This window comes from Mycotypha africana (genome assembly GCF_025528875.1).
Source record: "Mycotypha africana strain NRRL 2978 chromosome Unknown BDF20scaffold_5, whole genome shotgun sequence".
Classification (NCBI taxonomy): Eukaryota; Fungi; Mucoromycota; class Mucoromycetes; order Mucorales; family Mycotyphaceae; genus Mycotypha; species Mycotypha africana.
The window spans coordinates 2,221,488-2,244,413 of NW_026515729.1; the positions used below are offsets into that span (position 1 = coordinate 2,221,488).

Below are 22,926 nucleotides of genomic sequence, written 5' to 3' on the forward strand. Positions count from 1 at the left end.
TATCAATGATGTTTTTTATTTATCATTGAGTACACAATCTCGAAAAACGCACTATTTTTCCCATTTCCTCCCTATTAAAGCATATCTCCATCAGTGTAAATGAATATTAAACGTAGAATACCACCCGAGAAAATGATATTTGTGGCACCCAAAAAAGATCGCAAGCAAAAGTAAGTCTAAACTGATTTTTTAGCGTTTCTATTAGTATTGAAGGCGTGTATATCATACATCATTATGCATATCAAGACAGTTCTGTTTATGTCACTGAATAAAATATTCAACAAACAAATTAGGCTGTAAGTCGAATTTAGTAACAACACCGGTTAATGACAATCGTAAAGGGGACTTCGTGATTTATGACTTTATACTGTGTTATGCCGCGAAGTCGAACATTGCTTAGGTTTATGTAACAATCTGAGTTGTTATAAGGGTTAGAAGGGTATACAACTTTCAGGAAACGGATATTTGGAGCTTTGATGCTGGTGCAGTTACCTTTAGATTTCCAACATGTTATTATATCAGAACGACTGCAACTGAGTTTATGCCGGTGCAAAGAAATGTATAGTATTTTTGTGTAATCTTAGGAGTAATGCAATACAGATATGCCTGCGAGAAATCGTTCTTCTATTTAAACTACATGTGAATATGTAGTGCATGATTGCTTGGCGGTCTTTGAAGCTTCCTTTTAACATCAAGAGAGATAAGAATTACGCATTCAAATCATTGTCCAGGAATATTACGAAGCTTCTTTCGAGCAAAGCTTACTTCAGAAGCTTTTAGGAGACAAGGATGAGAGTGATGAAGACACTATGGGAACTACTTTAGATTTGGAGGGGACGAAAGATGTCAAAATCGACACACAAGTCTCAAGCCCAAAACGAACGATAATCTTACCTTTACAACAACTTATCTGCAGTGGGGAAGGCTATATTTACCGCTCACGACAAATACGATGCTTGGAAAACAAAGTCGCAAAAAACTTTCATTAGCATTCGCTGTAAGTGTAGCGCCTCGAATCGTCTCAAAAATGACGGACTCTGCAATAAAAGAATTTAGAAGAGAAAGAATAGATCTTGCATCTGGATAGCTACTTTACTGGGAAAAGGTGATACAGTATTTATTGGCGAACCCTTATTACGTATCCGACAACCGCATCGAGATTTTACAAAGAGTCTACACATACTACTAGACATGACTTGCTAGGTATTAGCGTGGACGAAATTTGAAATACAAAGTCGAGGAAACGGCCTGTTCATACAATAAGTGCAATTATTGAAACCAACAGTAACAGCATATACCGGCGCTTGTAAAATGCGGAGCAGGATTTGATAGAACCTTTCAACTGCATTCTATTCATTCATCAGTTGGTTCTAAGGCCATAGAAATAGTACAGACAATTGCCAAGATCAGACGTCTTATCAACCTAAGCCAAGATCAAGCATTATCACGAACTTACAGTACAAAGGTAAAATTGCATTTTAAATTCATCAATTCCAGTTCGGAGTCCAAAGTGAAGACCACCCAGGATGGTGTTAAGAACGACACTTAATATATTGCTGCAGAAGCAAGAGATGAAAAATCTCTGGCATTGCAAGCTATTCTAACAATATCCTTATTCTATTGTATATGTTTTGAGAGTTGTTGCCTCAAATGAAATATTAAACATCATGCTAGTATGGAAAATCTGGGGTTATACCAAAAATAAATCGTGGCAATAAGGGCTTGTACCACTTCGTGCTTCGCTTCGGTAACAATTGTATTTCGTGACAGTATACAGGATAAAGACTAATAACAAAATCCCTTCTGCCTTTGCTGTCTAATATCTGTCATCTCCATATCGAAATCCATATTTATACATGGAAAAACTTTTTTTTTGTTTTTTTTTTCTTTTTGTGTCTTTGTCAAAGGTATGGAGTGTTGTTACGGAAAAGGAATGGCCTCATCCCTTATTTCCTTCTTTTAACCCCTGACCTCTTACTTTAAACTTTCTTTGTATTCTTTCCTTCTACCATCAAGTTGCAAATTCATTGAACAGCAATTTCTTTTACTTTGCTTCCTTTGCCGTGCTCAAAGTTTATAGCTAAAAATCCAGATACACAGGGCTTAGAAAGCATCAAGTCTTCAGTGCAGCGTTCAAAGTAAATTATGACAGCCATACCATCCGCAAGTCTTTCAGAGAACATACTTGCAAGAAATAATGCTCGGCAACGAACTACAGCTCCTGTTGCAGCACCCAGTCCATTATCAGGAACAAGAGTCTACCAGTTGCAATCATCTCTCTCGGCCAAACTACATGAGAAAAATCAAGCACTTGAGCAACTTCAACTTAGCCCAATTACTCGCAAAGCTCTTGTTCAACAATCTGAGCTTATTAAGAAAGAGTTAAATAACTTAAACCAATATGACAAGGAACTAGAGGTGTCTGAAGAGCTTCGGTTCAAACTGGAACTGCTAACCAACGAATTACATACCGTAAAAGGTAGTAAGGTATTAACAAAGATAATGAATTTACGTTTATGAGATCAAAAAATACCGGGGAGGAAAAGCTAACATCCTTATTGAAATGGTTTGCGTGAATTGAAGTCCACCACTCGTTTTGGTGGTAATAATACTAATAAACTGAAACCATCTACAGTAAAGCCACTACCACCGCCTTTAACCTCTGCTGGACCCACAAAGCAACGATCGAAGAATATTAAGGGCAGCGGTCGAAATCCGGATATTGCCTTTGCAACAGAAATAGGCCAAAATTTATTAGTAGAGATTCGCAGATTACAGAACCTTTTGCAAGAAAAGGAGGATATAATTAAGCAACTAGAAAAATCACAAGATGATAATGAATTAAGCTATGATGATGCAATAACGCAATTGAGAAAGAAGGAGAAGTCAGAAGGTAAGTTTTGCTTGAAAGATCTGCAGTTGCTGGCTTGAGTAAAATACTAATCCTTTTTTTGGGACTATAGAAAGATTACAAGAAGAAAATTGGAACTTGGAAATAGCAAATCAAGAGCTTCGTGATCACTTAATAGAATCCAGCCAAACAATAGCCAAACACAATGTAGAATATGCAAAACTGTCCAAACAGTTAAAAAGGCAGACAGAACAGATTGAAATTTTGAAAGCACGAGAAGAAAAGTCCATATCTGTTATAGAGACAATAAAAGCCCGACATGAACAAGAGTCTTTCACCCTAAAAAAGATAACAGCACAAACGCAACGAGAATCCAACCTCTTGAAAAATCAACTCCAGGATTTAAAAGCAGAATTGCAGATCTGTCAATCCAAACTGGCTATTAAGCAATCAGTCTCTTCACGCGTAACAGAAGCTATAAGCAGTCAATCCAACCCCAGCATCGAAAATGAAGGCAATGAAGACGATCATTCGAATGCAGCTGAAAAAATATTAGCAACAAACAATAACGCGATACAAGTAGTACGAAATCAAGCTATGGAAACTGAAACTTTAAAACAATCACTAGCTCATGCCCACCGTATCATCTCCAACTTGAGAAGCTCGTCTCATAAAGAAAAGAAAGAGAAGTTTGAATTGAAAAAGATGCTATCTGATAGTCAGGAAATAGTCGAACAACAGAGTAAGCAACTGATCAACTGTCATTGCAATAGAGACCATCTTTCCACAAATGATACAAAAAAAATGATTGGAAAGAAGAAACCAATAGCAGCGAAAAGAAAAAGAATAGGTGTTGCTCGACGAGCCAAAGGTTTAACTCCGGAAGAGTCGAACTCGGACGAAGAAATCGGAATAGAGCAACACAATAGCTCAAACATATCAACAACTGCAGATGACGAAGTAGATGACATTGAAAGCAATGAATACCAAATGTTAGATCCTTATTTCGGTACTGATTGCAATAGTAATCCTCATCAAAACAATATGCTCCGTTACAACAACAGTGCTTTAGTTCCAGCGTTGGCAATGAAGCCGTTATCATCTGAATTAGAGGCGAATAGTAAAGTTGAGAAATGTGATATAGGGGTGAACACCGATGCATTATACTTGACTGAAGAGCAATTGGGAGTAGTGAATCAACCAGTCAAGGCCTATAGGGAAACCATTGATGGTATATACAATACACAACCTGACAGCAGTGTATCACAAACATTAACTGAAAAAATGGATAAAAAGGATAAGATGTCAAGGAATAGCATTAACCAGCAACAAGCTATACTTTTGAGCAGAATTAACAATACAGACTATGAAATGAATCCTGTTACAATCAACAAGGACAAAACTCCTGCAAATCAATCCTATTTCGGCTCATTGCAAGCATCAACATTGCTCAAGTATAAAGGAGTAGATAATGTAGACTTCAGAACCGCGGTAAGCGCTGTCTATGGCATAGCGAACTATTACAGGACGGTATGCCGTTAACTAATTTGATTGTTGTTTTCTGCATTAGAAACGAAATAAGGATCAGCTTGGAAACATTATCGATCTAAAAAATGTGTTCTTGCAACGTGCAAGAGATATTCTTTCACCTGCTCAAATAGATATGCTCATACCGATCTTTAATGAAGGATACACCGTAACTACTGCAGTAGAAAAGGCCAACAGTTTATCGGTCCCTTATAGTAATCTATCAGACGAGCAATGTAATCCACAAACAAATATAAATGCTGATAATGACAGATTTAAATTTGATATGGGGCAGCCTAATGTGAGCGTTATGAAAAAGACATTGCCAACCACTGAAGACGATCCACCTGCAAAAACAGAGAGTCCTCGAATAACAGTCGAGGAAGGTAATGCTTTAAGAGGTAAGAAGCTCACCCCATCAACTGCAATGGCGTTAAAAGAGCAGCAAGCGGACGAGTCTCTCGCAGCAGATACAGAATCTTTGTCAAGTGTTGAATCGTTTTCAGCTAATGAAGCGAATGAACCAACTGATAGCCCGAACAATAACATTAATAAGGTAGAGAGTGAATTTAATGAAGCTGCAAAATCAGTAGGGGTTCCGAATATCACCGTTACAGAAGCAGTTGATTTATTGAACCAAAAGGAAGAAAGAAATAACCATCTATATACTCAATTCCAGTTACTCGAATCCCTGGACGACTCTCAATGCAAGTTGAAAGTTGCTCATACTAAAACCGAAATGAAACAACAGTTTGAAATTGAGTTGATAAAACAACGTTCAGAATTGATTTTGGCTATGGACAATGCACTAAAAGAACAGAGAAAGGAGTTAGAGACGGCCAGGCAGAATGATATAAACAAATTAAAAGAGGATATGGAAGCTTCGAAACTGACAAATATCCAGGCGTTAAACGCCGACATCGAATCTTACAAAAAGGAGGCTAAATTAACCAATCAGCAGATGAAAGAAATGTTGACAAGGGAAAGCGCAAATATACTTATCAAACGTGCCGTAGATGAAGCAGTAGATGCAACAGAGAAGAAACATAGGGCAGTTTTGTCAGAAATGATACCAAAACAATCAGCGCTTGGTATGGTTCAAATTGAAGTTGCAAAAGCAATAGAAGAAGAAAGGAAAGTGATATCAAAAAAAGAGGAATCTTTTGAAAGGGAATTGCAGTTGAGATTAAACCAAATGATATCAAAGGCTGAGGCTGAAGGAATAAAAAAATTAGCCGTAGCTGATGCTATTATGAAAGAACGTAAAGCAATCGCCGCAAGAGAGGACGTTAGATATACCAAAGAACAAGTAGACCTATTAATAGAAGCCGCTGTGAGAGAAGCTATCAACAATAAAAAAAGCGAACACGCACTTCTTTCAGCAACGAAAAGAAAGTTCAATCGTGATAAAGAGAAGTTATCAGCTGGTTATTTGGAAACGGAGACACACACAACTGATAAACGTGCGCCACAGGATTTAGAGCATAACTATGTACCAGCCATCCCAGTCAAACGTTCTAATTCAACATTATCAAAAAAACCTTTACCTTCAAGAAAAACACCATCACCATTTCCGTCAGTGTCTACGCCTGTGTTTAGTCCTGGAAAGCCTAAACTTAGTGAAACCAACAGAACAGACTCTTTCCGTTTGAAACTATCTAAAAGCATTTCTCCGCATCAGAAAAGTAAGCGTTTTAGTATTGATAATACAGAAGTCAAGAACAACTCATATGGAAGCGTGCGCATATTAGAAACGACAAGATACAACAATAAAGCTTACCAGCATCTAAAAGCAAGATCTTGTATGAGTCTACACAGTCTTTCACAACGACAAATATCCTCGACTTCAATATCTACAATTTCCTCCAATGAGGACAGCCTTTCAGATAATTTGTTAGAGAATCCGAGTTTAACATTGCATAATTCGTCGGATACGCACATTAATGTTGTCATGGCGGTTACTCAAACAGTTATTGGCGAGGATATGTTCAAACATACACGCCGTTATGTCGGCGGTGGGTTTTCTGCAAATAACCACAAGAGATACTTCTGGGTTCATCCATATACCAACACACTCTATTGGAGCACGACACGACCTGGACCTGAAGGCAACGAAAGAAAAACCAAGCGCAGTGAGTATTAGCAGAAACTATCCAAAACCAAAGCCTCCCTCTGTATACTCATTCCATTCATAGTTTTTGTACAATCTGTAGCCTCTATACCTAACAACAATAGGTCTGGATTATCACCAAATAGTCTGCTTATAAGTACACCAAAGAGGAAACTAAAAATTACTGCATCCACTTTAGAAAGGCATGAAGTGTGGCTCAAGGTATATCTGCTAACTGATATTCGCTGAAACATTATAATGCACATATTCAATTCTTATTTTCTTTCTGTAGGCTTTGACTTACCTAGTAAAGAGACCTATAATTACGAATGAAAGGATAAGTGAGCAAACAAGTCACGATATCTGCAGTACTGCTTCCCTTGAATATGCTGGTCATCAACAAACCTCGAATGATACCTTGAATATTTCATATGATGCTTTGTTTAGCACGGGAAACAGTGATGCTCAAATATTTGATGTGGAGGACTCTGATTCAGCTGATTCTGAAGAACTTATTGATGTAAGGCAGTGCTGCGGTGGTAAACATGATATTTCTACTTTATCCAAAAACAGGCATCATAATCACTCATTTCGAGAAGGTTTAGATGAGTGAACAATTGAGATATACCGTTTCAGAGCCAACTTCTATAGATTGTGTTGTTTAATGAATGAAGTGGGTTAGCAGTAATTTTTCTATCATCCGAGTCGTTTGTAATAAATGTTTTCAAAATCGAAACTCAGTCAATGTCGACTTAAGATTTTCAGAAGCTGCATAACTAGATCTATTTGACACATCATGACAATATGATCACACCAACTTTTAAGGTAGATCAAGATAGTGACTCACTAACGATAACTATAAAGACCCCTTACGTTCGGGTAAGCTTTTCAAAGTCGTGTGTCATAAATGAATACCATCCTCATTTCCAAATTTGATCTTCATTAAACCAGGCTCAAGACGTTGATTTGTATGTTGAAGGCTGTGAATTCCGATTTTATTTACGTCCTTATTTCCTGAGGTATTTGCCTGTTTCAAGATCTGTTATGATACTATGTATTTTGATTGTGTACTGACAATGTTTTCTATTTTGCCCTCCTCGTAGACTCCACTTTCCAGGAAATATAGTTGAAGATGATCTCTCCAAAGCGGTTTATGATCCTTCAGTTGGCCAATTCACCATTCGTGTTTCCAAAGAAACAAAAGGAGAATTTTTCCCTGACCTTGACCTTCTTACCAAACTCTTAGCAAGAACAGGCGAATCTTCGAAAGAGAAAAATGGTACAGCAGATCAAAAGGAAAAGAAACCTTTGATCGAAGTCGTTGGAAGCTCAGAAAACAGCAATACAGAGCAGCAATTGGGGGACGAAGAAATACAGGATGCAATAGAATTCAACTGGGAATTACCTCAGGAATTACCTTCTAGCTCAGAACTCTATATCACGTCCCACTACGGCTTCAATGATCAATATAATGGATACTTCACACATGTGCATGAGACTATGAATGAAATTAATGAGATAACGGATGTGGAAAAATCCACTACAGAAAGTCGACGTCAAGAACGCCTTCAAAAAGAGAATAGCTACTTTGACGAAGATCATTATTGTATGGATTTTGCGAATAGTAATGAGATAGAAGAATTATTGAAGTATAAAACTGTCTATTCGAAAGAATTGAGGCGGCTTCAGAGGCTTTCTAAACCTTCTAGCACAGCAACAGAAAGCCTTAGTAAGTTTTACAAACAACCAGCAACTTTCAACTTAGGAATAAAATTACTGATAATGGAATTTATAGGACCTCTAATAGAAGAAGTGTTACCTGTTGATCATAGTATCAACAAGTCTACGGCGGTAGCACCACTGAATGTCACCAATAAAGATTCTTTGTTGAAATTTACAAGCCAGGAAGAAGCTATGATGCGTGATTTACCCAACAAAGCATATTTGTTATCTTTCGAGAAGGGAATTTACTTGGGATTAGTTGATTTACTGTTGGCTTATTCATATAACCACCGCGTAACAGAAGGTGAAAACAACGTCGAATCTGTCTGGTGCATTGGTAAAATCAGCTCCACGTTATCATCCTTGGAAGTAAGGAACAGCAAGAGCATACCTCGTTTTGAATAAGAAAACATATTGATGAATCTTCTTTAATCAAACAATAGCAATTTACAACTCTGAAAGAAGTTATAATTTCATTTTATCGTCGTGCTCTTATATACCCTCTTTATAGACATTTTGGACTTTGTGAAAAAGTTCTTCAAGACGTGTATATTTTGTTTCGACTCGGTAAAAGAGCTATTCTGAAAACTCTTTTAGAAATGAAGCATTTGTTCGATCATCATGATGTCTATTACATATACAGCAAACTATATCTGGATGATTATTGTATTTGGGTGCAACGTGCGAAGTAAGTCAATTAATCAATGGATTTAAAAAATTCAGAGTACTCATCTTGAGTGTTTAGTGACAATGTCCTACGTACTTTGGCTCATGAACTGCATCATTTTAATGTCAAGAAAAATGAGCTAGGATGGGATCTAGTAGAATTGGAAGAGGTACGCTTTGAGTTATTTATTGCTTGTGAAAGACTTCTTACATCTCTATTCTTTCTTCAATTTTTAAAATAGATCGCGAAACGTTTAAAGATGATGGAAGTAGATCATGATAATCAAAAGAATGAGCGTCCTCAATTGATGCCTTAAGCTTTAGTCGTTGTGCTTGAATAAAACTGTTTTTTATTGAAGCATGTCAAATTTTTGAGTGCGTCAGCTCAACACTTAGCCATGAAGTAAAGGGTGGGTATCAAATGGGGGTATCAAGAAGTGTTAACTCTTAAAACAATTTTGTTATATCTTCCAGTCTTTTATTCGGGTTTCTCGGCTGTATAACACATCCAATCCAGATAAGCACGATTTTCGTCGACTTCTTCGTCCATTACTTTGGTTATTGTTTCATGCAGACGATATTCATCAATATTACACGTTTCAGCAACCCATCTAGCCATTCCACGTATACGTCTCTCTATCAGGTCTTTGAATAAATATCCAATTTCTTTCAAAGCTGTTTTGAATGTAATGCATGAGTTTAGCTATGCATTTGAGCACTTGCTACTTATAAGTTATTGTAATAAATATCTTACGCGCGGATTGTGGCCATTCCCCCAAAGGTATTGTTGCTGCATCTCTGTTCAGGTTTATGAAACCTGCTCGATCGATAAAAGGCTCTAGATTGGCCACAGTTTTCCTTTCAGCGTTCAGTGCTTTAAAGAAGGTATCATACCATTCCATTAAGAGTTCTGTATTAGGACCCATTGAACCTCCTTCCAAAACTAAAATTGTATATGAAAAGCGTTAATTATTTATATGGAAGCAGAAGAACAGCAAATGCTTTTACCATGCTCCTCAATTTCGACACATCCTCCAGGTTTTAAAACACGGAAAACTTCTGCCAACAAATTATCCCATTTGGACGATGGTGAATTTGTCAACCAAGTGTCTCTCATCATAAGGAAATCAACAGAGTCGCTGTCAATGGTATCGAGACCTGCATGCTTATCAGTAAGGTCAGCTGAAACGAACGTGAGGTTGGGCACGTTGGCCTGTAAATGAGCTGGTGTAGCTTCCTTGAAATCAATACCAATTACTTCTGCATCAGGAAATAGAGTAGCCATTTCAACGTCCCATATACCCATACCGCAACGCCAGTCAATTATTAATTGTGGATTGTCTAAATCGACATGATAAATTCCATTCCAAACTCGTTTCAGTAAATAATGCTATAAAAAATGGTTATTACAAATATGTTACAATCATACATAATTTTATTATTTACCATTCGTTGCTGTCTATCCTTTTCTTTTCGTCGTTCCTCTGCATTAGACGGATGATAATAGAGGTTTGTCAACACCTCTTCAATGGTAGCCTTCTTTTGGTATTCAAAGCAGCCCGTTGGCTCGACAAAACAAGTGTTTCCCTCCGATTGCGAGATCGGTTCTTGTACATTCAAAAAGCTTGCATTGTCCTCGCCATTTTCGTTAAAATACTCATTACTCGGTTGACACATTTCCCAAGGTATCATTTTATTCTTCTGCTTATATGCTGATGCGGCTCGCTTTTGTTTATCAAAATTCTCAGATAATCTTCTTGCAGCAGCAGCAGCTTGCTTCTTTCTATTAATCTCTTCTGATAGTCTTGCAGCAGCAGCAGAGATGAGTGATCCCGTATCATGTTCGGAATAATAACTCTGCATAGTGTCTAATTCCTCATTTTCAATATCAACACTATTATTGCCACCTTCGAAAAGGTCATTCGTAATCTTCATCCCTTGTTTCGTGCGTTGGATGTCTTTTCCTTCTTCTTCACTTTCAACGGTTGAGGATGTTTCTGATCTACTGTTCCCACTCAGTCTGAGAACTTTTTTAAGCTGACGACGCGAAAATGCTGTTGAGTCGCTGCCGGTTCTTCCACTAATAGACGCAGTAGGCGTATGAAATTTAAAAGACTGTACATGCTCTGCCTCGTTAGGCTCAATTGTTGTGGGACCTCTTCTTCGTCCAACAATTTTAGATGCTGTGGTGCCCATATACGTAAATATTTTTTTTTTCCCTTGTATATGAGACAAGTGTGTTGCGAGTAATGGAATTTATTCGTGTCACAATTGATATGTCTTTGAGTATATGTATGATACTTGAAATATACAGATGAAAAGAAAAAAAAATAAAATAAAATGTAATGAATTAATTGTATGATGGATATATAAAAACTCGAAAAGGTAGAAAGAGAAGATCGGTGACAAATTAGCCTCTGTCTCTTCTTGATCTGCCACTGCATCGTTTTTTTGCAGACGCGAACGATGATTCGCTCTCTTGTTGCTGCCATTTAACTCGTCTTTCTTCCAAAATCCTATGAAACAACTTTAATTTTATGCAGACGTTGAAAAGAAAAACGATGGAAATCAATATACTTTACTTTGCCATTCGAGCTTCTAATTCTTGGTTGATGTGAGGGAGTTTCTGTAAACCATTCTTCGTTCGTAACTCATTGACTTGATCTATATTAATACCGGTACACGATTGAATTGATAAGAAAACTATTAATGTCTCTTCTCGCTTGATCTGAATAAAACGCTTCTACCGTGTAAAGGCTCATATTGTTCGTCTTTGATCCTTTCAACAGATTGTTCTAGTTCCCGACTTTCCTTCGTTAATGCATTCTCAGCCTCACCTATCTACCGATATAGCGTTGCAAAAGTGAAGGTTTGGAACATTTAGTAAATCCCTTCCATAGACCTTGTACAGTTTGAGTGATGAAATAAGGATTTACCGAAGTGAGATCTTGGTTAATACTCTGTAGCATTTCCTGTAGAACTCTTTTTTCTCGTTGTAGTCGTTGTTTTTCCATGATCGTTTCTTCTAATAAATCCTTCTTTCTATTGAGAATCTCGGTTTTTGATAGCAGTGCTGCTTTACAATCCACGAGTGATTGTGTTTTTCGCCTGGTAGATGTTTTATAATAAGTACGTTTGAAGTTTGCAGATTGGAAAGACACAAATGCGACAAGAACCTTAGTGTTTCCAAAAAACTTAATTGTTCTTTCAATTGATGCGAATCGCTGGATATGACTTCATTCGTATTCATCTTGTTCTGCTGTAAAATGAGGATCTTGATGTCAAAAGATCTTAACGATCAAAAAATTGACAGAGCAGGTGCTGCATTTCAATTTGTATGTCGCTGTTTGCAACACATATAACTGAGTGACTGCCTCAAATGTCAATTTGAGTACCTGAATGAATGTGGGGGTGGGGGAGGTGGTAAATGACGAGCTTTTCTCTTCAATAATAACTATGTTTCGAAGTTTAGGTAGAACAGGCATATAAATACTTGAGTAGCTGTAATTCAATTGCAAATACTGACACCGTTTTTTAAGCTGCCTTGATTTCACAGACCATTTCACCATTGGGACAATCTTCCCGTGGCATGGCACAAAAGTTGAAGTCTCACTCTGGAGCAAAAAAGAGGTTGGTTACTTCTCATCAAATACAGTACAAACATCTACATGCCATCGCGATTATTTGACACTTTTATATTTGATCACGTAGATTTTTACCCACTTCTAACGGCAACTTCAAGCGTTGGCGTGTCGGTATTCGACATCTGAATTCAGGATTTTCACCTGAAAGAATTAACAGATTATCTAGAAAGACTTATTTGGACAACACGCAGAAGAAAATCATAAAAAGGGCTCTACCATATTCGTCCTAAGATTGTCGAAAAGTCTATTACTTGTCTTCAATTGTAAATAGCGTAAACCTAAAATAACCACAACTTGAGCTCACGCATTTTAACATTTCCTTTATCTAACAATGCCGCCCATACTGTCATCGATAAATGTAATTTTGTATCTTTAACACTATTTCAGTATGTTGTACTACCTCTTAACTTTGGGTTTATGAAATGATTAACGTTGAGTTTAAACAGAAGCTGTAGTTTGATACGAATGATTTCACGGGCAATTCAGTTGCGTGGTGACTATGCATTCTTAAATCCATTTAGTCAAGCATAACACAAATAAATATGTAGAATGATGGTAATGAATCGCATACAGTTTGCGATAAAATGAATACTTTTTTTCTACGAATAACGATGGTGGAAGTCGGGGAGGGAAGCTTACACAGATTTGATGGTCCTGACTCGGGTTACTACTTTTAAACAAGGATTCTTATTACTGACATTTTAAAGCCCAATGACACGAGATATTAAGCTTATCTAAATTGCCCGGGGCAGCTCCAAAGGCTGAAAAGAATCTAAAAACCCCCTTAGGGCTCAAGGGTAAAAAGGATTATGGACTAAAGGGTTGGGATTCAAAATACTACATTATTTTCGGTTTAGATTTAGACCTTTTTGTACACAAAATTGGATATTTTGATTGACTTAATTCAGAAAATTTAAGTCATTATTTCGGACTAGTTACTTTTTTCATTTGGACACTTGTAATAACCATCTGAGGCCCGCCTCTTTTTGCACGCATTTGTTGCAGTAAGTTTTGTTGTTTGATCGGCCCAAAAGAATTACCTACATTCTCCTTAGCTGTCATTTGAACTGGTTGTCCAGTTGTATTCTATGTAAATGACTCACAATCCTGTATTTTCATTGACTGCTCAGCATCTCTCTTAATCTAAAATCGTGTCACTTTAGTGTCATTTTTCCCTTAAAGAAAGCAATAACATTAGATGATTGTATAAATTAAGTTAAAAGCCTGTTTCTTGTCAATAACTGATGAAGTGATAAATAAGCGTGTCTCGATTAAAAATAAACATGTTTCGATTTGATGTCAAAATTTAGCGCGTAGATTGTTTTTGTTGTCAAAACTTCTTTGTTGTCCAAATATAACATTCTAACAAAAAGTTTCAGTTTATAAAAAGATAAAAAGTTGGTACCTTTTCCCTTTTTTTATCAGAGTCTAGTTATATCCTTTAAAGAATTATTAAAGAAGTGTTAACAGTGGATCATCAGGTAGATTAAAATAAGATCTCATCACGAGCTACTCACAACGACTGTACTGTACATATTTTGTTTGTAACTGAGTGTTTGTATCTTTTGAGTAGCTTTTTTATCATGCGGTCAAGAGAAGCAAAAGTTTATCTTGAAGCAAAGTTAAAGAAAAAGCAACAAAAGAATAAATAAATTCAGTTCATGATTGCTGTATTCTGTTTACTATTCTGTGGTATTTGACGACTTGAAAGTTAAATGTCACTTAATTAAAACAGTAAAAAGCTTAACGAGATCAAACTAGTAGGTCCTATTTTCCCGTGCTAACCATTATGTAGCACTGCTTGCAGGAAAATAGTATTAATTAGGAAAATGGTATTCGTGCGTGGTGTTTGAGTTGAGTGAACAGTTATTGTAAAGGATGATCACAAACTATTATCTTGTAATCCTTCTTTGTGCCGAAGGCAGAGAATAGTACTTATAACCTATTATACCTTGGTGTTGAATCAATATACCCTGCATGTCCATATATTAATTCTACTATATATCCTATGTCATATAGTAACGTATTATAGCAAAATAAGTAAACTATATATCGTAAATGACAACCTGTTCAGCCTTATACGAGGTAGCTAATCTCGTATAAGAATCATCACTTATTCTATATTCGTTTCCTACTCTACTCTATATTATTTCAGCAGTAATGAGGTGTGAGGATCTTGTATAATTTGTATACGAGTTCTCCACATCTCATATGATGCTGTCAACTAAACACAACACTTAATTCACGGTACTCATATATTAGAGTTTATGTAGTTTCTAATTATTTCTGGTTTGCAATATTGTATAATTCATCTTTATCCTTCATAAAGTGAATTATATCTTTAATATTTGTATATCATCTACCCTCAAATACGACATTGCCCCCCCCCCTAGACGGGTGTTGGCGGATTTAGACACAACAACGTCGATCATAAGGAGTTGAGGTAGATGGTATGGTTTGTTTGATTTGTGTCGTCATCAACAAATGCAAAGTGTCATTCGTGTGACAAGTGCAAATGAGGATACCAAAAAAAAAAAAATAATTTGTGTATTTGATTTTCTTGTCCTTTCCAAAAGAAACAGAAAGAAAATAATCGAAATGCAATAGACGATTTGTCAACATCTACTTGCGAAATCTAGTTTTGTCCGTAGCAGGAGTATAATTATGGTTCGAGTTACCCTTAGATTTACGATTAAACGCGTTATGACCTGGACTATTTTGTACCGCCTTAGTTCGTGGTGAAGTCCTGTGCGAAGTACGTTTCGGTTTGGAAGTTGGAGATGAGGAACTTGAGATGTCAGTAGAATCAGCAATCTCTTCGATCTGCGTCAACATATGACCTTTGTCCGTCACATCGAAGGGAAATTCAGATTCCTCAATCGTGAGTTTGTTCAATTGAGCAGCATCCTGTTTAGGCACACTACCCTTCAAACGTCGCCAATAGTTGATAATGGCTTGAGGATCTGTGAACATATCTGCAGTAATCCAACTGTCGTCGGCAGCAGTATAGTTTTTCCAACGTACTTTATATTCCCTTTTACCGGGTGCACCACGATGACCAACAATGGCATCGAATTCATACACTTCCTCTGATGAGACAACTGCATCTTGAGATACCAGTTTTAACTCGGACGGTGTAAATTCGCGTGGCAATAACAGGCCAATTTCATCACGAAGGGTATAATTACCATGATCTGTCTTACGAACGACTTCATATGGACCTTCGTAGACAGGAGCGAGTGATTTTTGAATACCCTTCTTGCGGACAACCACAAAGCTACCCACAGGAAAGTCAACCAGACGATGTTTCTTATCGAACTGTTCTTTCATCATTTTGTTATAGACCTCTGTGCGTTCCTTGATGGCAGGAAAGACAATGTCAGACATATATTCGATACGTTTGAGTAATTCGTCAGTACTCATCGGCTCAATGTCATCTTTGGGGTCATTATAGAGAGGATATTCATTTGTCATTTTACGCGCAAACATCAGACAAAATGGACTGGTTTGTAAACGCTTGGAAATTTTACAATTGAGCATCAATTGTACGGAATTGATTAACATATCCCAATTATCCTCAGAGTTACCTAGGATCAATTTGGATAACAATTTCTTGTATTTTGGACAGCACGTTCAGCGCCACCATTACTTTGAGCATAATAAGCCGTGCTTAGACGCTTATCAATTTTCATGGCTTCACAAAGTAGGTCCAAAATTTGGTTTTTCCATTCAGCACCACGATCAGAATTGATGATACGAGGATAACCGATGAGGGAAAAGATTGATACGAGTTCACTCGCAACCGTTTTAGCAGACTTGTCAATAATGGGACGAAGAATCACAAAACGAGTAACTACATCAAGTAAAACCAAGATGTATGTATTATTTTTGGAAGTGCAGGGGAAAGGTCCACACAAATCCATTTTATAATGCCAACCTGGAGTATAACAGTATAATGGTTTCAAAGGGTTATATCCACGCTTGGAAATGACCAATTTTTGACACGTAGAACATTGTTTGACAATTTCAAGTGCGTCTTTCATGATATTGGGGCAGTGCATACCTTCATCTTGTCGTATACGCTTAACAATGGCTTCAGCACCAAAGTGACCGAATTCATGTGCTCTTTTCAAAATATCAGAGTGATCTTCCTCAGGAGGAATGATGTAACTGTCATCCATATTTTGGGCATAGTTGATTTGAATGTTTTCATCCACATCACACAAGTAATTGAGTTGTTCATCCAACGTATCATGGATGGTGCGGATTGACCATTGTTTGATGCGAACGCTATTATTCGCGAGAGGTAAGTCATCATCAACTAATTCGTTAGATTCGACTTCGTTATCATTATTGCCGATATGACAATAAAAGTTTTGAAAGTTGGGAATTCTTTCAATGTTGATTAGTTCATTTTCTTCAATGAACTTGTCTTTGTTTGTTTTTATGATTTTATTGCCACTCTTCTTTTTCTTGAGAGCTTTGGCCTTTTGACTACGGTTTTGCTGAAATAATTCAGGAAACAAGGCTTTCTCATCTTTTTCGAAGAGAACACGATCCTGTTCCTGGGGAAACATACGAGACAATTTATCGCTCATTACATTTTCGACGCCAGGAATCCAGACAACTTTCATATTTGGAAAGGAGAGAATCACTTCCATGTAACGCATCATCATCATGGACAGGTGTTTGGTAGTAAAAAGATATGATAAACTTCTGTGATCCGTATAACATGTGAATGGTTTCGATCCATGCAGAAATTTATAGAATTTTGTCAATCCAGTGGTCAATGCCAAAAGTTCTTTTCGGGTCACACTGTAATTGCGTTGGCTCTTAGACAAGGCCTTGGATGCAAAAGCAATATATTTGGTTGTTCTTGTACCCTTTTCTTTATCGACATATTCTTGGAACAAACAAGCACCAATTGAATACGCACTAGCGTCTACAGCCAAACTGAATTCATGATTCAAATCGGGATGACTTAAGACAAGGTTTTCTTTTATAATTTTGATGATGCTATCATAATGTTCATGCATCTCAGGGGTCCATACCAGCGTTTTCTTAGTGCTGTAACGTAAGTGATCAAGCGGAGCCGTCAATGCGCTAGCTTGTGGTAAATGAGCACGAACGTATGACACCCAACCACAAAATTTCACCATGGCTTTTGCTGTCATTGGTTTTGGCCAATCGTCAATGTTTGTCAAACGACGAGGATCAATGGATTTTCCTTGCTCTGAAATACAGAAGCCAAGTAAATACACAGAGTTCCGGGCAAAATGAGTTTTTTCAACATTGATAGGCATATTGTTTTTTGTCAATGCCTCAATAACACGTTTACAGTGTTCCAAATGAGATGGTAAATCTTTCGAATGTACAACCAAATCATCAATGTATATACATACAAACTGTTTCATATCCTGGAATATTGTTTCCATAACATTCTGAAATATACCAGAAAGGGATTTCAAGCCAAAGCAAGCACCTCTAAATTGCCAGCTTTTGCCTTCAAAAGTAAATGTTAATTTGTGGCGATCTTCTTTAGCAATTTCCAATCTGTGAAAAGCACCAGAAATATCAAAGACACTGTAAATCTTTGACTCGCGCATCTCATGATAAATGTCATCGATGAGAGGTGTGTTGACGTTTGATACGTCTTGTATCCAAACAAATTCTCCATTTTTGTTTACCTGAAGGGTCGGGGGAACCCTTAGGTGCGATGGTCAGAGGACTATTAAAACCGGATGGTTTAGCAGGCTCAATAGTTCTATCATCTGCCCATTTTTGAATTTGTTCTCTTACAACAGGTTGAAGAGCATAAGCGACAGGGTACTGTCTAGTATAAGCCACTGTATTAGGAGCTGTTTTCAAATGTACGATTGCTTTAGGAATCGGACATAAATTGTGAAGATTGATTTCTGCATTCGCCTTAATATACGGCTGAAGTACCTTCATGAAATCTTCATACTCTTGTTCGGAACATGCTTTGCTAACATTTGGAATATAAACCTCGTGGTTCACGGAATCTTCGAAAATAAGTTCTTCTCTGTCTTCGAAAGAAAAAGCAATATTCTCTATTCTGATACCAAGTTTAGGAATTATATCTCTTCCCAAGAGTACCGGTAATTTGCTCATGTTTTCAGGCATTTCCATAACCTCAAAGGAATGGAGAAATCCGGGCTTACCTCTAAATTTGACTTCGAGTGGTTGCGTTTCTCCTTTACGTTCAGACGAAACGTTTTTGCCCACATATGTAATTTTACCCTTTGTAGGAATTAATTTGTCAAATATGGATTTATCTGCGAAATCAAATTTTTCATTGATTATTGATTGTATGTTGTGCCTAACACAATCCTTGTTGCCTTCGCTTCGGACTCCGAAGTGGTACAAGCTATCTAGCCACGCTTTATTTTCAGTGTATAATAATAATAATAATAATAATAATAAAAAAATAATAATATTTCCCCTTTTTCCCCAGATCTTTCTAAGCCGCGCATCGTGGACTAAACTATGAGTGATCGAGAATCAGTTGAAAATAATGAAGCACAACATATTCTCACACAAAGGCAGATGGAAGAGCTCGTCGAGCACATCACCAGAAAAGTTAGAGCGGAACAACTCCAAGAATCGGAACTACGGGCAAGAGGATCTCCCCTCCCTACCGCCATCGTCGAGGAATTGGATCATTATACCGAGACAGATAGCTTATCCAAAGCCATCCAAAAATATAAAAAAGAAGTTCCTAAGTACACGAGTGTTGTATTTGCTTATTTAAAAAATTGATAACAGTTGTAAGTCGATGACTATGAACTTAGGTGTCTTTATTATTCTTCAGATGAAGTAGAAGGATTATTTATTTTGTGAGGTTTAATGGGAATTATATTATTTGAGGACGCGTATGCTAGTCACTAATTTCAGGTTCAGATGCTTATTGGGTGTTGTATACGATAAGATCAAAGTATAAGAAAAAGAAAACAAAAGGAAATCAGTGAAGACCAAGTTATCTTCTTTTATTAGATAGAATATTCTGATAAAGAACTCAATTAAGAATGAAGACAAAAACCATGTAGGAAAAAAGTACTTCTATTTATATTTGTGGATATTGTAAAAAACTTTTTCTATCGAGACTCTTAGGTACAAGATGCCTTGATGATAAAAGAAAAGACATACCCAATTGTTACTGCACGGTTCATCATGCTATAGCGGTGCCTTGACCGATTGGATCGGTGACAGGAGGTAAGTGGGTTGATCTAACTAAAGGTTCCTTTGACCCGTACTTCAGCAGTTTCATTATAACTAACGTGACGGACAGGATAAACTATTCCTTAATTCTGCCGACGTCTACGTTTCAGTCTTATTGAATTCTGTCAGAATGTAAAGGGTTAAAGTAAGGATCAACAAGTTAGAAGATAATGGCCTAAGTAGATTAGATTTATGTATTGTGGTTTGATGTGCTAAATAAAGTTATCTGATTTAATCAAATCCAAATACTATAATATCTTATTTCTAAATGAAGTCAATTATTCATCTAATGTTGTCTCGGATATACAGATGAAATATTCTTCCGTAAAAGAAAAGAATTGTTCTAACAAATCTATCACTCACGGTTATTCTAACCTTCATAAGGATCCGCAATCTCTTATTTCAGTATTATGTAATAATCCAAGAGTAATATGCTGTTGGATACAACATTGGGTGATTATTATACTTAGGCCTATATCTTGTTCTATGTTGTACATAACCTATATTAGATGCAATATAGATAGACCGTGGTAGAATGTATTCTCTACCTGGTTGTACGTACTCGAGTATTGTAGTTATTATCTCACCAAACACGTCAACCTCTTTGAAGGCTTTTGGGATTAGAATAGCCGAGACTGGTACTCTAATATCAATAGTTGTTAAAATAAGTAATTATAAACAGTTTCCTTGTCTAATTGAACTCTCTATTCAATGTCTTTATTCTCTATTCAAATTTATAACAATACTAAAACGCCAAAAGAAGGTTATTTATTAAGGTGTGGGGGACCTTGAGCATTATATACTTATATTTTTTTTAACTTCAGCTTTAACAACATGATGATTCGGGGTTGCCGGTCCGAATCTTGCTGGTCCGACACAAAGTAAAAGTGATGTAATTTTTCTATTGTCACAGTCCGTCTCAAAATGTACAAGGAGCTATGGCCCAATGGATAAGGCGTCTGACTACGAATCAGGAGATTCCAGGTTCGACCCCTGGTAGCTTCAAGTATATTTTTTCTGTCTACTACGGCTTATAGCTGAGTACGAATCAGTAACTATTTTGCTCCTGTTGTCGTGTGTCGCGCACTACTGAGCTAACGATAAAACAAGGGTAATCTTATACTAAACACAAAGTTTTAGTAAAGAGAAAAAGAGGATTATTCTTTATTCTATTCAGAGAGTCATATTCCTTTATATGCTCTATAATATTCAATCACCGTTATAACACGACATTACCCCCCTTCCAAAAAAAATGCTATGGATTAACTGACGGAACCATTTGAGCTCGCGCACGTCTTGGATTATACCAGGATTTATCCACTTTACCTCCATCATAATGTGCACGTAGAAGTCGATCTGTATGCACCCAAGATCCATATGTTTTGCCTTCAATTTCTCTTATTTGATATATATTGAATTCATAATTTACATTAACAACTTCATAAGGACCCATCCAGTTAAATTCAAGGCCTTTCTTGGTTTCATGCCTTAAAAGAACATAGTCACCATACTTGAACTTTTGTACTGTTTGATCCTTCAATTGATTATCCCAGATGAGATATTCTTAAGTAATTTTGTAGACCAAGATAGAACGAGACCGAAAAAGTCAGATAATCTTTATTTCAATTTTGAGAACATGAAGGCTTTATATATTTTTCAGAGAGTTAGCTGAGCTTATAGAGGATGTTAGGAAGATGTAGTTACAACCAATGAGTACTAATGGATCTAATGAGAGATTAGTGAAGGCGTGTTCTAACACTGTTATGGATATGATACCAGTTTGACTTGTGAACAATTGCTTAATCGACAATTCAAGTCTAAGATGACAGCCGTTTATGCTGTGTTTAAATTAATTAATTCTCACTCGTGTTTCGATACTGTAGACAGTGGTCGGGACATGACATTACCCCCTTCCAGGTTGGAACTAATCTTTCTGGAGATGTCGATGGTAGATCTCGAAATGGTGGAGAAGTGAAATGTCAAGGAGTGAAAAATGCAAGTGTTTGAAATTGCGAAATTTGTGACTGCATTGTATGATGGCAAAGTTGTTGCTGAAGAAACAAACTTGGATAAAAAGTTTGCTTTTTTCAACGTAACTTGTGAGAAGATTGCAATGGCTGCATCGATCGGTAGTTGACATTGGCAGAGCTTTTACTTGTGATTCAAGCAGTAGCATGAGCGATTTTTCAGGACAGCCTTTGTTTGTTTGTTTGTTTATTTCACTTGACGACGAGCCCAGTATTTTCTAATAGTGTTGATATCGTCGAAGTGTGAGGCAGGTTCCCAAGTATCATCAGCTTCATCATAGCCAGCCCATCTGACACGATATATGAATTCACCAGGCTTAACTTCTTCATGGTCAATTACGGCTTCGATTTCGTAGGTGTCTTGATGTGATTCGAAAGGTACTTCTCTTGAGATAATCTTTATTTGATCAGGTGGGACATCACGAGCAGCGAGTGCACCAGTACCATCAACCAAGGTATAACTACCACCTCTTGTCTTAGCCTTGACAGTATAGTTGCCGACATAAGTAGGTTGTTCTTTTGCAGTCTTGTTCACATTCTTAATCTTGACTTGGCTTCCTAAAGGTATATCGATGATCCTATGAGTGCTGTTGAACTTATCTTGAGCAGCTTGTTGTGAAGTTTTGATTTTTTCACGTATAGCAGGTAAAATTCTTTTGTTGAAATCCTCGAGTTGTGCTTCATGTTGTTTTCTGGCAGCAGAGGTCTTGGTCTTATCAGAAACGTTGGCATAGTCTTTGTTATCAATTGAGCGTCTGCAAAACATGACGTCAAATGGTCTACAGCCATGAAGGGGTGAGATAGTATTATTCAGGGCTTCTTGAGTGCTGTCAAGGTATAAATCCCAAATGTCACTTCTGCCTTGCATACGTTTGAAGATTAATGACTTGGTTTTACCTACCCAACGTTCAGCTAAACCGTTAGCTTGCGGGTGATAAGGTGTAATCAAGCGATGATCAATGCCAGAGTTTTCAATATAGAGCTCGACAAGTTTATTGACATATTCTGTCCCGTTATCACTTTGGATGATTTTAGGACGACCGAATAATGAAAATACATTTCTTAACGTAAGGGCGATTGTTAAGGCGCTTTTGTCAGGCATAGCTCTAAGGACGCAGAATCTGGAAAATACGTCGACTA

At 37.1% G+C, this 22,926-nt stretch overlaps 4 protein-coding genes and 1 non-coding gene across 5 annotated transcripts; 3 read left to right on the forward strand and 2 right to left on the reverse strand.

Annotated features, from left to right (window-relative positions):
• The first annotated feature begins 1,866 nt into the window (after nt 1-1,866).
• BDF20DRAFT_872100 (uncharacterized protein) lies at nt 1,867-7,194 on the forward strand. The gene is made up of 7 exons (XM_053081143.1): nt 1,867-2,487; nt 2,584-2,893; nt 2,964-4,342; nt 4,422-4,934; nt 5,058-6,510; nt 6,574-6,710; nt 6,781-7,194. Exons 1-7 carry the CDS (start codon nt 2,146-2,148, stop codon nt 7,099-7,101), a joined length of 4,455 nt encoding a protein of 1,484 aa, XP_052936804.1. The 5' UTR covers nt 1,867-2,145; the 3' UTR covers nt 7,102-7,194.
• Nucleotides 7,195-7,292: 98 nt separating this feature from the next.
• On the forward strand, nt 7,293-9,118 carry BDF20DRAFT_818886 (SHQ1 protein-domain-containing protein; the record flags this gene model as incomplete). The annotated part of the gene is made up of 6 exons (XM_053077413.1): nt 7,293-7,367; nt 7,440-7,507; nt 7,592-8,147; nt 8,331-8,579; nt 8,654-8,891; nt 8,949-9,118. The coding sequence occupies 6 exons, from the start codon at nt 7,293-7,295 to the stop codon at nt 9,116-9,118; spliced, it is 1,356 nt and encodes a 451-aa protein (XP_052936805.1).
• Nucleotides 9,119-9,354: 236 nt separating this feature from the next.
• Nucleotides 9,355-11,072, reverse strand: BDF20DRAFT_835821 (S-adenosyl-L-methionine-dependent methyltransferase; the record flags this gene model as incomplete). Its single annotated transcript, XM_053078879.1, has 4 exons — nt 9,355-9,551; nt 9,631-9,819; nt 9,885-10,266; nt 10,323-11,072. 4 exons carry the CDS (start codon nt 11,070-11,072, stop codon nt 9,355-9,357), a joined length of 1,518 nt encoding a protein of 505 aa, XP_052936806.1.
• Nucleotides 11,073-11,286: 214 nt separating this feature from the next.
• On the reverse strand, nt 11,287-12,126 carry BDF20DRAFT_913355 (uncharacterized protein; the record flags this gene model as incomplete). The annotated part of the gene is made up of 5 exons (XM_053084060.1): nt 11,287-11,392; nt 11,459-11,540; nt 11,624-11,717; nt 11,813-11,984; nt 12,053-12,126. 5 exons carry the CDS (start codon nt 12,124-12,126, stop codon nt 11,287-11,289), a joined length of 528 nt encoding a protein of 175 aa, XP_052936807.1.
• Nucleotides 12,127-20,691: 8,565 nt separating this feature from the next.
• Nucleotides 20,692-20,764, forward strand: BDF20DRAFT_t88. The gene has a single exon. It is a non-coding gene; the product is annotated as a tRNA-Arg (tRNA).
• The last annotated feature ends 2,162 nt before the right edge of the window (nt 20,765-22,926 follow it).

What these genes read in the sequence shown, in the direction of transcription:
- BDF20DRAFT_872100 (XM_053081143.1), top strand. Translation starts at nt 2,146, where the DNA reads ATGACAGCCATACCATCCGCAAGTCTTTCAGAGAACATACTTGCAAGA. An exon ending in CGAAAGAAAAACCAAGCGCA is followed by an intron (nt 6,511 to 6,573) that starts GTGAGTATTAGC and finishes TTCCATTCATAG; the next exon opens with TTTTTGTACAATCTGTAGCC. An exon ending in GGCATGAAGTGTGGCTCAAG is followed by an intron (nt 6,711 to 6,780) that starts GTATATCTGCTA and finishes TTCTTTCTGTAG; the next exon opens with GCTTTGACTTACCTAGTAAA.